We start from the raw sequence: 20,716 nt of genomic DNA, 5'->3' as shown, positions 1-20,716 counted from the left end.
GAACTCATATCTTAAAATCAATAGAAAAGAGTAGAAGATTATCAATGATTTGAAAGTGCTATGAATGAGAAAATGTACAGGTGAACTAGAATACCTATGTTTAAAATATCTTTCCAGAATAAGGATAAAATATAGATATCTTCAAATAAAAATTATGTTTGTTACTTGCTGATCCTTATCAAAAAATTATTTTAAATGTATAGGCTTTGGGAGAGGACAGAGTCCCACATAAAATATCCAAACTACCAAAAGAAAATTCATAGGGAGGAAAATATGTTGGCAAAATCAAGCATAAATTAATGATATGACTAACTATTCAGTGTCTTGTGAAGTTAAGTATAAGTACAGAGAAATATTAATATTTGAGTCAGAATGGAGCTAAGTCAAGTTAAAAATGTTCTATGATTCTTGCATTCCATTAAAGGTGGGAAAATTGGTTAATTTTGGAGTCCATTAAGTTTAATTTATATATTATGATTTCTAAGGTAAAAAATAAATTAATAGATACAAATTATATAATTTCCATCTAGTAGAAAGGAAAAACTAGAAATGAAAGAAGTAATTAGTACAATTTACGGCCAAGAAAAATAACATATTACAAGTAGGCAAATAGCACAAAATGATATTATTTTTAACCAAATATATCAATTGTATTAGCTTTCTGTCACTCTAACAAAATGTATGAGAAAATCAACTTAAAGGAGGAAAGATTTATTTTGGTTCACAGTTTCAGAGGTTTTAGTGGATGATCATTTGGTCTTGTTGTTCTGGGACCTGTAAAAGACAGTACACCATGGCAGAAGCATGTGGCAGAGAAAACCTTCATTTCATAATGGCTGGGAATCAAAAGTCAAAGGAAAGGTCTGGGATTCCAATATTCTCTTCAAGGGCATGCTCCCAATTACCTATTTTTCACAACCACTCCCCTCTTATTAAAGATTCCACCCCCTCCCAGTAGTGCTATGGGCTGAGGATAAAGCCTTTAACATATAACCCTTTGAGGAACACTTCCAAACCATAGCATCAGTATGTACATTAAATATTAATGGCTAAATAAACTAGTTAGGAAATAAATGTTGTTTATAGTTTTTTTAACCCAAGAGACAAGACAATTATATAGGTACAATAAGTTCATTAATAGAAAACATACCACAAGAACACTAATGAAGAGAAAGTTAACGAATAGACATAGGAAGAAAAAAATCATTAGAAAACATCATTTCAAAATGATAAAATGTTCAATTTACCAGGAAGATATAATACTTAGAATTTTTATGAATGGTATAACACAGCCTCAAAAATAAGACAAAAATTTAAGATGTACCAAGAACTAGAAATTTCCACAGTTATGTTGAGATATTTTAAAGCTACTTATTTCATTAATTTATAGAACAAATAAATTAGGATAGCAAAAAAATTAGGGTATGCTTTGATAAATTGAATTAATAAAATTTGCCTTAATGAAATATAAAGAACTTTTAACAACAGTTAAAGGCCTGTTATCCTCAAGCACAAAAAGGATTTTTACAAAACTGTAACTTATACTAGCTTTAAATTAGTTCTCAAAAATGTCTTAAGGACAAAAATCTGTGTAGTGTATTCTCTAAATATAGTACTTTTAAATTATAAATGAACAATACTAAGATAACTAGAAAACTCCTTTCTTTGTTTGAAAATTAAAAATTTGTGAGTAGATGTAATCATAATGAATCGTTTTAAAAAATTAAACAATAACAAAACATTATATAAGAACAATAGTTGGCCTGCAGCTCAGGAGGCTCAAGCAGAACGATTATGAATTCAAAGCCAGCCTCAGCAATTTAGCAAGGTCCTAAGGAACTCAGTGAGACCTTGTCTCTAGATAAAATACAAAAAGTGCTGGGAATGTGCCTCAGTAGTTAAGCATTCCTGAGTTCAATCCCTTGTACCAAAAAAAAAAAAGTTAATGAAAAAGAGTACAATATATCAATAAAGACAAAATTATTTTGAAAAGACTAATACATTGGATGCACTCTTAGCAAGTTTGAGCATAAAAATAAAAAAGAAAGCACAAATAACTAGTTTCAGGAGTGGAAAAGGGTAGAATGAGAGATGACAGAAACTTTAAAGCTGAAATAGAGTATAATAACTTTATGGCGATACTTTAGAAAATTTGAAGAAATGAAAAATTCCTAGAAAAATATAATTTACCAAAACTTACCCTAACCCTAATCTTAAAGCTAATTCTATGGATAAGCAATAAAAAGTTACAATCCATAATAATATTTTTTACTCAAATACCAAAGAATCTGTTTAACAAAGTATGTGTAATACCTTATGGAGGAAATAATGAAAAATGATTTAAAATGTCAAGAAATATTTAAATATACCTATGAATTGGAAGCCCAATTTTCAAAGATTTTAAGGCTTTCCAAATCAATTTATGGATGCAGTGCAATCTCAATTAAATTCTAAAAGGTGTTTGTAAATGAAGTTGATTAGCAGAATCCAAACTTTGAGTGGAAGAACAAAATCGCCAAATACCAAAAACAATTCAACGATGATCAATAAAGTGAGAGAACTTGCCATACCAAACATTACAACTTATTAAAGAACTGCAGAAAATAAGTGAATTTAATATGGTATGGTATGGTATGGTAAATAGTTAGGGTAAGGAAAGGTTAGATTTTAGAGTTCAACATGGAAATGGAAAATGGCAAGCCAAAATAGAAGCCATGTATTTATACTTAATTTGTATTATAATAAATGTTTTCCAAATCCATTGAGAATAAGTAGGCTTTTCAATAAATCTTGAACAGGTGTATATACTAAAGTAAGTAATTTTGTATACCTTAATGATCTTGAGTATATGAAGCAAAAATATAAAATGTATTGAATATAATATGGAAAATATATTTAAAACATAGAATATGGAATTATTTCTTTAAAATATGCAAAATACCGGTCATTTTGATAAATATATTTTCATTAAAATTACAAAACTCCATGCATCCAAAAATGTTATAATAGTAATGAAATGACAACTCATGGAGATAGACATCAACAAAAGGTTTGTATCCAGAATGCATACATTATCCCCCCAATTATCAAAACACAAATAGCTCAAGAGCAAAATGAGCAAAACAATGGTTTTAACCAATATTCCACAGAAGTAGTACAAATGACTCATAAACATATAAACAGGTAGTTAATCTCATTTGCAAACAGAGAAATGCAAATTAAAACCATAAATTTAAAAACAAGAAAAAAATAGTCAAACAAAACTAAATGTTAGGATATGAACCAACAAAACCAATATTTTGCTAACTGGATATAATTTGGTGTTCTCGTTTATAAAATAGTTGTTCACTCTGGTGGATTTGAAAATATGCATACGCTGTGATCAGTCTAATAGATTCCTCTATGTATTGCCAGTAGGAACTCTTGTACAAGGATAGTCAGGGCAGTGTTGTTCTTAGTAGCCAAAAACTACTTCTATTTTTTTATGAAAGTATATTTATGAATTAGAAGATCATAAATTTTGAATGCTTAAATTCTCCCCAAATCAACTTGTGGATACAATGCAGTCTCAATTAAATTTCACTAAGGGTTTATGAAGTTGATAAGTGGAATCTAAACTTTGTCAGAAGAATCAAAGTCCACAAATAGACAAAACACGTTTGACAAAAATGAATAAAATGGAAGAACTTGCTATATGAAACAACTCAACTTGTTATAGAACTGCCCATGTGTCTACCAACAAAGGAATGGATAAGCTATAACAGGTCTATACAGTGCAATACTGTACAGCAATAAAATGGTAATTAAATAGATCTATACACAGCAATGCAGGTAAACCTCACAAAAAATTCTGAACAAATAAAAGCAAAAAAACATGAAGAGTTGCTCTATTTATGCATATAGTACAAAATCAAGGAAAGCTACATTAATGTCTTAAAAGCATAGGAGGTAAAAGTCAATCAAGAAAGTTAAGATTCTAACCTTCAGTATAGAGGTTATATTTAAGAAAACTAAGAGATTTTTGAGTTGGACTTCTGGTGTGCAGGTTGTGTTCTATTTTTTTTTTTGATCAGAGTTCCCATGGACTATTTGTAGTATTTTGTATAATTTATACATGATTTCTATAGCTGTATATATTTTATAATATATTTATAAATCTTAGAATGATATACATATACTACATGTAATATTTTGTGGGTGCCGTGTCTCACAATAAAATAAAAAAGAGCTTCTATAAATCATTTTTGCATTAGTACTAGCTTAATATTAAAGTGAATTTTGTAAGGAAGATATATAATGCTTCTGTTGACTTCTTTTTTTTACTCATATAAATAGATCAAAAATGCTTTTATAGTTCTAAATTAAAAGAAAAATCCCTGAAAGAAAGACCTGATTCATCTACAATGAAGTTCTGATATGTAAAATGAAAGTTTGTAAAGATAATATCATGAACAATTACAATTTTTTTCCTCATGAAATATCTAGTTTAAAATTGCTTAAATAGCACCGGCAAGGTAGAGGGAACTGTGACCACGCACAGAGCAGGCCCAGCGGCCTGCTGAGGGGCAGAGCCGCCCCCCACCCCCCGTGCCTGCCAGGTAGGTGGAACTGTGACCACCGACAGAAAAGGCCCAGTGGCCCGCGGCGGGACAGAGCTTCCAATCACTCCTGTTGAGAGGCTGAGCCGCCCCCTCCCCCTGCGCCGGCAAAGTAGAGGGAACTGTGACCACGCACAGAGCAGTCACAGCGGCCTGCTGAGGGGCAGAGCCGCCCCCCACCCCCCGCGCATGCCAGGTAGGCGGAACTGTGACCACCGACAGAAAAGGCCCAGTGGCCCGCGGAGGGGCAGAGCTTCCAATCACTCCTGCAAGGTAGGCGGGCCTGCGACCCACCGGCAGAAGAGGAGCAGCGGCCTGCTGAGAGGCAGAGCCGCCCCCTCCCCCCCGCGCCTGCAAGGTAGACGGAACTGTGACCACCATCAGAACAGGCCAGACCTGCAACCGAGAGACAGAACAGGCCCAGTGGCCTGAGGAAGGGTAGAGCCGCCCCCACCCCCGCGCCTGCAAGGTAGGCGGACCTGCGACCCACTGGCAGTACAGCCCCAGAGGCCTGCAGAGGGGCAGTGCCGCTGCCTGCGCCTGCAAAGTAGGCAGAACCGCGACCACCGACAGAACAAGCCTAGCGGCCCGCAGAGGAACAGAGCCGCCGCGCGCGCCTGCAAGGTCGGCGGACCTGCTACCGACCGGCAGAGCAGGCCCAGCGGCCTGCCGGCGTGGTAGGCACATTGCCCCAATTGGAGGAGGGGCAGAGCCGCCGCCCGCGCCTGCGAGGGAGACTTTGCAACTATACAAGACCAATATAAATATATAGGGGGAAAATTCAATAGCACAACAGTTTCACCAAGTAGAAAGGAACGCAAACAGTATGAAGAGACAAGGAAAGAAAGGACCACAAGCAATGCAGGTCAACTCAACGTTAGAAGAGGTAATAGCTGCAGCAGATGGAATGTCAGATAAAGAATTCAGGATATACATGCTTCAGATGATCTGGAGTCTCAAGGAAGACATCAGACAGCAAAATCAGACAATGAAAGATCACTTCAACAATGAATTACATAAACAAATCCAAGAAGCAAAAGATCAACTATACAGGGAAATAGAGGTTATAAAAAACAAACAAACAGAAATCCTAGAAATGCAGGAAGCAATAAGCCAACTTAAAAACTCAATTGAGAATACTACCAGCAGAGTAGAACACTTAGAAGACAGAACATCAGACAATGAAGATAAAGTATTTCAACTTGAAAAGAACATAGACAGCTCAGCAAGACTGTTAAGAAACCATGAGCAGAACATCCAAGAAATATGGGATAACATCAAGAGACCAAATTTAAGAGTCATTGGGATACAGGAAGGGACAGAGTTTCAAACCAAAGGAATGAGCAATCTGTTCAATGAAATAATACAAGAAAACTTCCCAGACTTGAAGAATGAGACAGAACCCCAAATCCTAGAAGCCTACAGGACGCCGAATATGCAAAATCATAAGAGACCCACACCTAGACACATTATAATGAAGATGCCCAACATACAGAATAAGGAGAGAATTTTAAAAGCTACAAGAGAAAGGAAGCAGATCACATTTAGGGGTAAGCCAATCAGGATAACAGCTGATCTTTCAACACAGACTCTGAAAGCTAGAAGATCCTGGAATAACATATTTCAAACACTGAAAGAAAATGGGTTCCAACCAAGAATTGTGTTTCCAGCGAAATTAAGCTTCAGGATGGAAGATGAAATTAAAACCTTCCACGATAAACAAAAGTTAAAAGAATTTGCAGCTAGAAAACCATCTCTTCAAAACATCCTTGGCAAAACATTACAGGAAGAGGAAATGCAAAATAACAATGAAAACCAACAGTGGGAGGTAGGACACTAAAGGGGGGAAAATAATCAAAGAGGAAAACAAACCATGTTTAGTAACATAAATAAACAAATATGGCTGGAAGAACAACCCATATCTCAATAATAACCCTAAATGTTAATGGCTTAAACTCACCAATCAAGAGACACAGGCTAGTAGAATGGATCACAAAACAAGACCCAACAATATGCTGCCTACAGGAGACGCATTTGATAGGAAAAGACATACATAGGCTGAAGGTGAAAGGTTGGGAAAAATCATATCACTCATATGGACTTCGGAAACAAGCAGGAGTATCCATACTCATATCAAATAAAATAGATTTCAAGCCAAAGTTAATCAAAAGGGATAAAGAGGGACACTACATACTGCTCAAGGGAACCATACACCAACAAGACATAACAATCATAAATATATATGCCCCAAACAATGGTGCAGCTATGTTCATCAAACAAACTCTTCTCAAGTTCAAGAGTCTAATAGACCACCATACAATAATCATGGGAGACTTCAACACACCTCTATCACCACTGGACAGATCTTCCAAACAAAAGTTGAATAAGGAAACTATAGAACTCAATAACACAATTAATAACCTAGACTTAATTGACATATATAGAATATACCACCCAACATCAAGCAGTTACACTTTTTTCTCAGCAGCACATGGATCCTTCTCAAAAATAGATCATATATTATGTCACAGGGCAACTCTTAGACAATATAAAGGAGTAGAGATAATACCATGCATCCTATCTGATCATAATGGAATGGAACTGAAAATCAACGATAAAAGAAGGAAGGAAAAAGAATACATCACTTGGAGAATGAACAATAGGTTACTGAATGATCAATGGGTTATAGATGACATCAAGGAGGAAATTAAAAAATTCTTAGAGATTAATGAAAACACAGACACAACATATCGGAATCTATGGGACACATTGAAAACAGTTCTAAGAGGACAATTCATTGCTTGGAGTTCATTCCTTAAAAAAAGAAAAAACCAATAAATAAATGATCTCATACTTCATCTCAAAATCCTAGAAAAAGAAGAGCAAAACAACAGCAAAAGAAGTAGAAGGCAAGAAATAATTAAAATCAGAGCTGAAATTAATGAAATCGAAACAAAAGAAACAATTGAAAAAATTGACAAAAGTAAAAGTTGGTTCTTTGAAAAAATAAACAAAATCGACAGACCCTTAGCCATGCTAGCGAAGAGAAGAGGAGAGAGAACTCAAATTACTAACATACAGGATGAAAAAGGCAATATCACAACAGACACTTCAGAAATACAGAAGATAATCAAAAATTATTTTGAATCCTTATACTCCAATAAATTAGAAGATAGTGAAGGCATAGATACATTTCTTAAGTCATATGATCTGCCCAGATTGAGTCAGGAGGATATAGACAACCTAAACAGACCAATATCAATTGAGGAAATAGAAGAAACCATCAAAAGACTACCAACTAAGAAAAGCCCAGGACCAGATGGGTATACAGCAGAGTTTTACAAAACCTTTAAAGAGGAACTAATACCAATACTTTTCAAGCTACTTCGGGAAATAGAAAAAGAGGGAGAACTTCCAAATTCATTCTACGAGGCCAACATCACCCTGATACCTAAACCAGACAAAGACACTTCAAAGAAAGAAAACTACAGACCAATATCTCTAATGAACCTAGATGCAAAAATCCTCAATAAAATTCTGGCCACTCGGATACAAAAACATATCAAAAAAATTGTGCACCATGATCAAGTAGGATTCATCCCTGGGATGCAAGGCTGGTTCAATATACGGAAATCAATAAATGTTATTCACCACATCAATAGACTTAAAAATAAGAACCATATGATCATCTCGATAGATGCGGAAAAAGCATTCGACAAAGTACAGCATCGCTTTATGTTCAAAACTCTAGAAAAACAAGGGATAACAGGAACATACCTCAATATTGTAAAAGCAATCTATGCTAAGCCTCAGGCTAGCATCATTCTGAATGGAGAAAAATTGAAGGCATTCCCTCTAAAATCTGGAACAAGACAGGGATGCCCTCTCTCACCACTTCTGTTCAACATAGTTCTCGAAACACTGGCCAGAGCAATTAGACAGACGAAAGAAATTAAAGGCATCAAAATAGGAAAAGAAGAACTTAAATTATCACTATTTGCAGATGACATGATTCTATACCTAGCAGACCCAAAAGGGTCTACAAAGAAACTATTAGAGCTAATAAATGAATTCAGCAAAGTGGCAGGATATAAAATCAACACACATAAATCAAAGGCATTCCTGTATATCAGCGACAAATCCTCTGAAATGGAAATGAGGACAACCACTCCATTCACAATATCTTCAAAAAAAATAAAATACTTGGGAATCAACCTAACAAAAGAGGTGAAAGACTTATACAATGAAAACTACAGAACCCTAAAGAGAGAAATAGAAGAAGATCTTAGAAGATGGAAAAATATACCCTGTTCATGGATAGGCAGAACTAACATCATCAAAATGGCGATATTACCAAAAGTTCTCTATAGGTTTAATGCAATGCCAATCAAAATCCCAACGGCATTTCTTGTAGAAATAGAGAAAGCAATCATGAAATTCATATGGAAAAATAAAAGACCCAGAATAGCAAAAACAATGCTAAGCAGGAAGTGTGAATCAGGCGGTATAGCGATACCAGACTTCAAACTATACTACAGCGCAATAGTAACAAAAACAGCATGGTACTGGTACCAAAACAGGCGGGTGGACCAATGGTACAGAATAGAGGACACAGAAACCAATCCACAAAACTACAACTACCTTATATTTGATAAAGGGGCTAAAAGCATGCAATGGAGGAAGGATAGCATCTTCAACAAATGGTGCTGGGAAAACTGGAAATCCATATGCAACAAAATGAAACTGAATCCCTTTCTCTCGCCATGCACAAAAGTTAATTCAAAATGGATCAAGGAGCTTGATATCAAATCAGAGACACGCCGTCTGATAGAAGAAAAAGTTGGCTACGATCTACATACTGTGGGGTCGGGCTCCAAATTCCTCAATAGGACACCCATAGCACAAAAGTTAATAATTAGAATCAACAAATGGGACTTACTCAAACTGAAAAGTTTTTTCTCAGCAAAAGATACAATAAGAGAGGTAAATAGAGAGCCTACATCCTGGGAACAAATCTTTACTCCTCACACTTCAGATAGAGCCCTAATATCCAGAGTATACAAAGAACTCAAAAAATTAGACAATAAGAGAACAAACAACCCAATCAACAAATGGGCCAAGGACCTGAACAGATACTTCTCAGAGGAGGACATACAATCAATCAACAAGTACATGAAAAAATGCTCACCATCTCTAGCAGTCAGAGAAATGCAAATCAAAACCACCCTAAGATACCATCTCACTCCAGTTAGATTGGCAGCCATTATGAAGTCAAACAACAACAAGTGCTGGCGAGGATGTGGGGAAAAGGGTACACTTGTACATTGCTGGTGGGACTGCAAATTGGTGCAGCCAATTTGGAAAGCAGTATGGAGATTTCTTGGAAAGCTGGGAATGGAGCCACCATTTGACCCAGCTATTCCCCTTCTCGGTCTATTCCCTAAAGACCTAAAAAGAGCATGCTACAGGGACACTGCTACATCGATGTTCATAGCAGCACAATTCACAATAGCTAGACTGTGGAACCAACCTAGATGCCCTTCAATGGATGAATGGATAAAAAAAATGTGGAATTTATACACAATGGAGTATTACTCTGCATTAAAAAATGACAAAATCATAGAATTTACAGGGAAATGGATGGCATTAGAGCAGATTATGCTAAGTGAAGCTAGCCAATCCCTAAAAAACAAATGCCAAATGTCTTCTTTGATATAAGGAGAGTAACTAAGAACAGAGTAGGGTCGAAGAGCATGAGAAGAAGATTAACATTAAACAGGGATGAGAGGTGGGAGGGAAAGGGAGAGAGAAGGGAAAATGCATGGAAATGGAAGGAGACCCTCAGAGTTATACAAAAGTACATACAAGAGGAAGTGAGGGGAAGGGGAAAAATAATACAAGGGGGACAAACGAATGTCAGTAGAGGGGGCAGAGAGAGAAGAGGGGAGGGGAGGGGAGGGGAGGGGGGATAGTAGAGGATAGGAAAGGCAGCAGAATACAACAGACACTAGTATGGCAATATGTAAATCAATGGATGTGTAACTGATGTGATTCTGCAATCTGTATATGGGGTAAAAATGGGAGCTCATAACCCACTTGAATCAAATTGCGAAATATGATATATCAAGAACTATGTAATGTTTTGAACAGCCAACAATAAAAAATTTAAAAAAAAAATAAAAATAATAAAATAAATAAATAGTAAAAATAAATAAATAAATAAATAAATAAAATTGCTTAAATATTCAGCAAGCTATGGCAACACTCAAATTGTGAAAGTAAACTATATTTACTTATTGCTTTTTATTATGCAAGTTATATTTTAATATATATTCAGTATTTCAAATGAACATCTCTGTAATAAAGATCTGTATTTCAGTTGACAAATATAAAAATCACTATATGTAGATATAAAGAAAATATTACAAATAGTATAGATATAGTAAGTACATTATGAATAGACATATTTACTATGAGCATTTCTGTTATGTAGGTATATAAAAAATCTGTGATCACAGTAATATAAAGAAATGTTCAGTTGGGTATTTTAAGACTCTATTAAAATATCATTAAAGTATCAATATAATACCACTTATTGGCCACTTTTGGAACTAGTAAAGGAAATTAAACTGCTTACTTGACCCTTAAGTAATAAATATACATGATTGAATAGAATCATAGTTGTCTTTTTATCAAAGAGTAAAACCTTTACACAGATCAGGAATCTAAACTCTAAAGCTATTTTTTAAACAAGTAGATAGCAATAATTTTTATGTGGTCACTATGACCATTATTCTGAAAACCAGCCTATTCACATCATCACTCTCTTTTATTTTTCTATTGGATGGACCCTAGTTTGAATGACCTACCATATTAACACTCCCTGAGGGAGTCTAGGTTAGATAGAGGAGTATTTTGTAAGGATAATTAAATTGAGAGGGTGAAACAGGAGAGAATTGTATCAATGGAACCTCCTTCATGGTTATTATTAAGCAAATGCTAAAAATTATTTGAAGTAACCTAAAATCAATTAGGACCATATACCCTTCTTATGTCTTGAGAATTATTTTTTTTTCCTTTTAAAAGACACACTTGGCATCCTTTTATATAATGAAACAAAATATATTTTTTAGAAAAATGTCTATTCTGTATTTCAAATTTTGGTAAGGGCAACTTCTTGAGCTCACCCCCAGAAAACTACTCTAATTTCTTGGGGTTAATCTTGGAATTTTCCCCCTCCTGCTAGTGAGCCCCTAGAATCTTGAAGTTGACTCATATAAGTTGTCTTACCTCCAGGACAGCTGAGTCCTGGCCTTTGCCCACTGAGAAGGGCATTAAGGGATTGCATAATGGAATTCATTTCATTTTCTTTAAAAAATAATAGCAATATGGCTACCATTATTAATTCCTTACTATATACTGAACACCATCTGTGTTAATTTTGTATTATGTTTATATTGAAAGAGGAAAAACCTAGGTAATGAGAAGGTAAATAATTTGTGTAACATTGACAACTGCTTATGTGAAAGTTATTTCCTAGGCTGATACTAAGCTAGATGAGTTATATCTCCTACTTTCATAAAATGAATTAATTTATTTTATAATTAATTTCCACATGTCAAAATTTAAGAGCTCTTCTAATGGAAAATGAAATGGTGTGCCAAATTCATAGAACACAGTAGAAAATTAATTTAAACCCCTATTGGTAAGGGGTAGTTCTAAAAGCAATATCCTGATGACACTTTTATTTGTATTACTTAGAAATAAATAAATAAATACCAGGATAGAGACAGAATCAATATTACTAATTTTTCTTTTTGCCTCAGACTCCAGTAGGACTAATTCAGCATTGTTGCTGATTTTGTCATTTTAAAACTTTAATATTTTGTTAACAATGGATGTTCACATAATTTTTTACTTTAAAATATGGCAGCATAATATTATTTGTTTTATTACTGAGTTTTTTGGTACACCCTTCATTTTGTGCCTAAGGCAAGTATCATTGTTCCCTTCACCTTACCTTAGTTCTAGCCTTGGTAGCAGTAAGCATGTTTGTCTATGTCTGACTTCAACAACGTAGAATTCTTCCTGGTTATGTGACAGAAAGGGAAGAAAACAAAAATCTATCCTTATATAGTATATTATATTACACTATAGAGATATTAGCAAGTTGATACAGCTCAATGTATAGTATAAATGGTGTAATATAAATGTTGAAACATTCTGCCATTTAAGTAAAATTATATATAAGTCAAATACAAAGTAATTATTATAATTGGTTAATAAGCAAAACTATATTTACTTGGCAAATGGATTTTTCTGTTATTCCAGGCGGATTCACTTAAATCTAGTAATTTTTTAATATCAAAAAATAGTCTTGCAAAATCCAAATATTTTAAAAGATATAATTTAGTAACTCATGTTTATTTTTCTTTGTTTTCATAAAGGTCATTCATGTACCTTGTGTATTACCCCATCCCCAAAACAAATCAATATTGAAAGTTCCTTCAAATGTCAAAAACTAGAAGATTCTGTCATTCTAGTACTTTTTTCCAACCCTCTCTGCCATAAAATATAGTGAAATATGTAAAGGAGTGATTAATGCTGCTGTTAGCCTTTGACCTTACATATAGCACTGGCTCTATTCCCAAATTTTCTGTTTTTAAAATTGTGTAGCAACAATCCTCTTCTTTATTCATGAAATCATTTTTCCTTAGTGATGAATTACATATATATTTAAATATATTTATAAAGAATAGGGATGTTGCCTGTACACACAAATGGCTCTTAGAGAGTTGTTGGTCTCTTGCCAGTGCTGTCAGCTTTCCAATAGCAGATTGGATTGGTTAAGGAAGAAGCCATAAACAGCCTATCAACAAGTATTTATTCAGATGCTAATGAACTTAAAATTCTGTTAGTGTAACATGTATGCCAAATTCAAATTTTAGTTTTGCTTTATATGTGAGGTATGATGCAATAACTTCTTTTAATAAACACATACAGGCTGCCTACACTTTGTGATGTAATTGGATTTTTAGGTTTTCCAGTGTAAGGTAGGTACATAGAATCAGCCATTTATTAAAATTATCAAAAATATTTCCATTTATGTAGAAGCATTTTGCTCAGCCACCATCATGTCTCCCAAAAGCTTTTGGTAAAGAAATGAACTCTTCTCTGTCCATGAAACCAAAAATATTTTTACATTCTATTACTGAGAGAAACCATTAAGGGAAAAGAAAATAGTCATGGGAAAGTTTCCTTGTGCATTAAAAACATAAATACTTAGCTTATTTTTATGTGCCCTAAATGATAATCTCCCTCAATGTAGGATATTATACTATATTGAAAATTTAGAAAACTGATTTATTTGAAGCATATGGGTTTAATGAGTACTTTTATTTTGCTTTTCATGAAGAAAAGAATAATATTTCCATTAATTTAAAAAGTACTTCATTTTTTTGTGAACTTCTTAAAGCACTTTCCTCTAGGATTATATACTTTGTGGACATATGAAGAGTAGTTTTTTTGTTTGTTTGTTTGTTTTAGTTCTGTGTCCTAATTTGCTATCTTAATTGTCAGTTTTTATCCCGATCTAATTCTGACTTTTGAAGCTGAAATTTCTGTTATAATAATTAAGACAATCATGCCCAGACATGTATTATCCTTTTCAATACATAGATTTGTCTATATGCTTGAATTAGTCAGCTTTTTTTGCTGCTGAGATCAAAAGACTTGAAAAGAACAATTTTAGAGGAGAAAAAGTTTATTTGGCTCTCTTGATTTCAGAGGTCTCAGTCCATAGATGACTGGCTCTCTTCCCTGGAACCAAAAGTGAGGCAGAACATCATCATGGAAGGCTGTGGGAAATAAAGAAAGTTCAGGACTTGACACTCAAGATCTCTCCTTACCAAGACAAAATATAAACCTCAAAGCCCCCAACGACTCACCTTGTCTAGCCACAACTTACCTGCCTACAGTTGTCACCCAGTTAATCTCAATTAGTGAATTAATGCACTGATTAGGTTAGGATTCTCATAATTCACTCATTTCACCTTACATTATCTCACACATGAGCTTTGAGGGGACACCTCATATCTAAACAATAACAATGCTAAAAGTCTCTACATTACAGATCTACTTTTCTCAGGACAAAAAGAACATGCATCAACTGTGGCAGTTTTTCCGTTATTTCATCATTATTTGTTGAGTGTCACACTACTATGAGAGCTTATATTATAGAAAGCAGAACACATAAATTGGAAGTATAATGTAACGAATGTTGTCATGAGGTATAGAATGAGCATTCATAATGTAACTTAAGTAAGGAATGCAGTGTTGGAAGATCAGGGAGCTTATCCCAAAGAATATAATTTCTAAACTTAAACCTAAAGATCTAAAGCAATAATACCATTGGCAAAGTGAATAATCCTAGTCCTAGAAAACTTTATGGGCAAAGATCTATGGACAAAAGAGAACACTCTGTATAACTACAGTATACCTGAGGGTTAAGGCAGGAACCCAGCAGATGTGTCTCAAGGGCTAAACCAAGAACCAAGGCAGTGAAGAAACAGAGTTTCACCCATTGGTTTGCAGTGCTTGTGGATTACCTAAAAAGAGAGACTTTGGACACATGTCTCAGAAAGAGATAAAAATGGTGACTGAAAAATTTGACAGAAAATCATTAGACAGGGACAGTGTACCCTAAGAATGAAATAGGACCAGAATAAAATTCCAGAGAAGAATCCTGAGATTGCAAGGGATTACAAAAACAGGAGCCTTTGAAAGAGACTGAAGAGTTTGGCCTAAGGATTAGAGAAAAACAAGCAGAGTATAATGCAACAAAATCCAGAAGAAATAGCCTTTCAAGAAGGAAGGAGTAAACAACGGTGTATAATTACCGTAGAAGAGTCAGTAAGATAATAACTCCAAAAGATCCCCAAAATTCGTCAACATTGTTTTACATAGTTCTGGTGAAATGGTATTGCAAGGAAACCATATTGCAGTGATCTGAAATGTGAATGGCAAATAAGTCTGCAGAGATTGACTACTGTCTACTAGTTCAGGAAGATTATCTGATTAAGAATTGAGGAGAGGAATAAATAAGAAGCCATTTTTAAAATGTATTAAAAATACAGAAGAATATGTTGACAAGAGGTTCTAGATTATGTGAAAAGGTGGGATCTAGAGCACAGGTTAGGGTGCTAGTTTTAGGAGAAGGTGTACCTCTGATTGTGGCAAGTAATAAATATGCCATTACACATGTTGCCATATACAAGCCTGCTCATTCCAGTGCTAAGTGAAGTCTGAAGTAAAATGGTTAAAGTTGTATGGAACTAGATTAATAGGATATTCAGGAAGCAGAGTAGATCTAGTTTCTGTTTAGATACTGGTACTAAAGGAAGGACTAACCAAGGTCGACTACAGAATGTCTGGTCTTGGTGATATGGAAATTCAAGAGGAAAAGCAGGCATCAGAAAGAGAATGATGTAAAGACAAGTGATTTTGAAGTATAGCTGGAAATAAGATATATGAGCACAAGAGTAAGATAGAAGTTACTAGTCCTATAGGTAATACCTAGTCCCCTAGGCTGCTAGCTCTATGAGATAAGAAACTTTGTCTATCTAATCAACTATCATCACAAGTCCACACAATGCCAGGCAAGAATTTATAAAGGAGCTTAAAAGGGAACATAAAAATCTTGTTTCCTGAATGTCTATAAAGAAGACACTCATGAAAAAGGAAAAGGTCTGTATAGTTGAATTCAGCAGAAAAGTCATTGAAGATAAGGAGTAAGAGTGCTTCTCAGATAAAACAATTTTAGGCCTTCCTAGTAAGCACAGTTTCAATTTAGCAAAATCATATGGCAATAAATTAAGGAGAGAATGGAAGGTAAAGGAATAGAGTCAGAGAATAAATTTCTCTTTAAGGAAATTTTTATGAAAGACAAAATATGAGAAGAATCTAGAATTTGTCCCAGAAATTTTGTTATATCTCATGCATTTTATTGAATTGGGAGATGCAAATCTATAAATTTTAAAAGGAAATGGCATATAATTTAAAATATATTTACAAATACATAAATATTCATACCTAGAGAAAAAAAATGATTCCTCTTTTGAAAGTAAAGTAGATACTAAAATCAATGAACAAAGGAAAACATTTGTACCAGTAAAAACAGAGAAAGGATTTACAGTTGTTAATTTAAAACAAAAAGGAAAATACTCAGATGTAATAGTTAATTGGAGAGAAGAAGAAAGATTATTTATAATATACAAGCTGAAACTAGTTAATAATCATATGGGTTAATCTTAAATTTACTAGAAATAAGACATATATTAAGACCATAAATTAAGACAATATTGTTGTCAAAGTATCAACAGCTTTAAAATATTATCATGTCAATGTTGAGTAAGGGTTTGGTGAGAGGAGCAATTGCCAGGTAAATTGGTGAAGTCTTTATAAAACTATTTTTCAATATAATATTCTACTTATAGATCATATACCACAAAATACTTAGACATTTTCTTTAATTCCATCTTTTAAAATGGATTAATTAAGTGTGATAATCAAAAATCTATCATATAACCAGTTGGTAGATTATTTAAGATGATATTTCTATTGCATATAATGCATTTGTTATAATACTAAATGAAAAATTGGATATGAAGAGTACTGTAATTGCAATGTAAACTAACAACAAAACAAGCATATACTAAAAAACTGAAAGAAAATGCCTTAAAATGCTATCTAATGGCTGTCTTTGAAGGTGGAGTTCTTGCAGATTTCCATTTATTTGACTTTTTACTTTCTAAATTATCTATTATGAGAATTGTTATTTTGATAATCAGAAATTTATCAATTTATCTAAATAAAACTACTCAATGTTGTGTTTTGAAATAAAGAAGCATACAGAGAGAGTAGTAACTAGAGTACAGCCAGAATCAAAGAAACGCAATTTTTTCTTAGGCTTATGATACAAGAAATTGATGAACCAAAACCCAGAGACATAGGAAAGGACAGGTAAAGGGATTAGTGTTCTGCAGGCAGAACAATACTTCCTTTCACATTGAAAGGAAGGATTCATGGAATAGCCTGACTAGAGAGAACTATAAGTATCTGTTAAGTACTTCAGGTCACCGTTATTCTTCCTAAGATGCTAAAAGCAGGACTTATGCATGTTTCAGAGTATATCTTACTTTCTGCTGCTCAATGGCAGGAGTAATCTTGAAAAGAGTTGCCTGAGAAAGAATCATTTCCTTCAGCATTTGAATTGCAGTACTTTCAATTAAATCTAGCCAACTTCACCACTGTGTTTGTTCTGTTGTTCTGTTTCTTATGTCAAGCTTGTGCCAATATACAATCTATGTCTTAGTGAAAAATAGTTAATATGAATTGGACTGTTGAAATGAAAGCTCTCTTCTTTACCCAGGAATTGTTCAGAATCTTGACTGAGTTCTGATGTAAAACCACTTAGGGATTTGGAAGTGTTATTGCACAGTTTTCCATAGTGTTTTAAAACTGAATATTGCAAGTATACGTCACTATTTAAAAAAAAAAAAACAGAAAACAAGAGATTTTTTTTTATCTTAACTAAAGTACACATGTTAATAAAGGATTTTTCCATATCAAGAGTAGGTAAGGTTCTAACCTTGGTCTCTGTTGATTATTAGGATCACTGAATCCCAATTATTTTCTGACACTGCACTGTTGGATCAGTATATGATCTAGTCAGCCAAGAAAGATAAAGCAGAAACTGGTGTTCTGCAGAGGAGAGACAATTGTGTGCAGTAAATGGTTGTGACAACACCAAATCTCCTCTTTGATTGAATCTGTTTTATAGTTTCTGTGTACCCCTAAGGCTATTGTTCAAAACAGTTCTGCTCACAGATACAGTGGTCATCCCTAGCATGTTAAGTAATTATTCCTTTATAGCAACTTTGGAAGTATTAGCTTAAGCTCAGGATACTTGGACCGTGTCCATTTTAAGAAACACATTGTGGCATAAGAAGTGACAGGAACTTAACTTTGGTAAGTAAAAGTTTACAGAAATAAAACATCCTGACTTTTAGCTTTACTGAGAACTGATCCAACATCTCTATAAGTTGAATATGAGCCATTTCACGAATTATAACAGTAACTTGTATAGAAAAGAAAAGATGTTTTAGAAGTATTGTTTTCCATTTATTCAGAATGATGCATATTACACTTTGTGTGTATATGTTTGAGTGTACATGTGCGCATTGACCAAGCATTCAGCGTAGGCTTTTCACCATGTTTTATTTTCCAAACAAATTGCAATTATGTTGACTTATTGTGTTCAAACATCCAGAGTGAAATAATACTTCAGATTTAAAAGTTGAACATTTTAAATAACTAGGTTTCAAACTTAAGTATTTTGAGATTAATTACCATGTGTTAGTTCCACAAAGTGTCTCCCTCTGGTATACTATCGATAAAGCCTACAAAGTTAACAAGCTCCTAAATATGGTAATGGCTCCAAGAAAGAAGCAGTATAAAAGACCAAAAGGAAGTCTCTAAAAACCACTGATCTTCAGTGTAACTCTGAAATGTATGGTATTGACAAAGCAGCAATATCTGCAGTTTTATTTTTTAATAAAAACACACATATATATGTGTAATAATTTTTATATTTGATTATAAGGGTTGGATTTTTTCTTTTCCTTTTTTAAAATAATACTTTATATATTTGTTACCTCTTATTCTTACCTGGTATAATTTCTCACCTTTCATATTTTTTTCCATACACATCTTTATTGTTATGCTTTTTCTATTCTTGACATAGCTGCTATATCTATATCAGGTTCTATCTATATCAGGTTCCTTGAAACCTGATATAGATTATATTTCTAGTTTAAAATATTATATTAACTTACACAAACCAAAATCAGTTTTATATGATATTCTGTCTCAAATAAGTTCAGTATAAAGTCTTCATATGGATAAAGCTAGTATAAGAACAATTAACTTTAAAGGATGCCTAAATATACATGATAGTGATACATATTCTTTTTGTACTATCTACCAAAAATAACTCTGAATTTTCTAAATAAAAAACTAAAACTAAAGCCTTTTAAAATGTGGGTTACCATAAAACATTCTCTTTATTTTCCAAAAGAGTTGGATCTGAAACTCAAGCAGAGTGACTGACATTATTTTTCTTACAGAAGATTTAGCTACCATGAATTAATCATTATACTTTTTATTTCTTGTGGTGAAATTACTAGCCTCAACTGAATGACCTGGCCAAAGTTTGATCTCTTTAAATTACAAATAAACAATCATATCTCTTTCCCAGATAAGGAAGAAGACTTTATCTACAAGGATACTACTGCAAATGAAAAATTAGAAAGGAGTAAAGAATATACATACCAATGGCTTCATACACAGGTTGGGGTTCATGCAGCTAGTTCCAGAAATACGAAATGGTGAGGTCATTTCCTTTAAATTAGATTTTTGTATTGTAAACATACCTTGAAAAGTGAATCCTGGGTTAATTGTGTAAAAGAAACATGACTTTATAGCTAAAGGCCTATACACTACTTTCCCAGGTTAAAAAAAAATAGCCTTTCATATAAAAGAGATTCAATCACTCTTTATATTTTTCACCATAAAATATTTTGGAAAAGCTTTATTCTGTAATGCTTAAAACCAACAAGTGAATCATACAAATTATTTTGTGTCATAAAGTAAAGGTCTGAGATCCATTAACTGTTTCTGAGGGTAAAATATGTTATAGACTGTATTTTAATTTATTAGTGCTATTATAAATTTGTCAATTAAGAACTTAATTTACCCCTTTTAATAACATATATGAACTAAACTTTCATATACAGTGAGTTCTCTCCATTTCCTTTCAAAATGTGGAAGTGATATGATAGCAAAAATGAAAATAGAGTAAAACATGTTAGTCTGAATTGTCATATTTCATTATAAATGAAGAAAGTTGGAATAAAGCCATCCATATTTCAGAATTTTCATTTTTTAAATACTCAAATTAGTGGAGGCAATTTATGTTAGTATTAATCAGTTTAACTTAGTTCACAGCATAGCATCTTTGGAACTGTAAGCAAATTTAATAGAATCCATTTAAAACCATC

At 33.6% G+C, this 20,716-nt stretch overlaps 1 protein-coding gene across 1 annotated transcript in view; it reads left to right on the top strand.

Annotated features, from left to right (window-relative positions):
* The window catches only part of Lrriq1 (leucine rich repeats and IQ motif containing 1), a 170,400-nt gene that overhangs the window by 140,170 nt on the left and 9,514 nt on the right, over positions 1–20,716 (top strand). The window contains exon 24 of the mRNA XM_071609153.1: positions 19,915–20,044. Coding sequence (XP_071465254.1) covers positions 19,915–20,044 — 130 coding nt within the window. The remainder of the gene's footprint in view (positions 1–19,914; positions 20,045–20,716) is intronic.

This window comes from Marmota flaviventris, chromosome 3 (assembly GCF_047511675.1).
Source record: "Marmota flaviventris isolate mMarFla1 chromosome 3, mMarFla1.hap1, whole genome shotgun sequence".
Taxonomy (NCBI): domain Eukaryota; kingdom Metazoa; phylum Chordata; class Mammalia; order Rodentia; family Sciuridae; genus Marmota; species Marmota flaviventris.
This window is presented reverse-complemented; position numbering and strand designations above follow the sequence as displayed.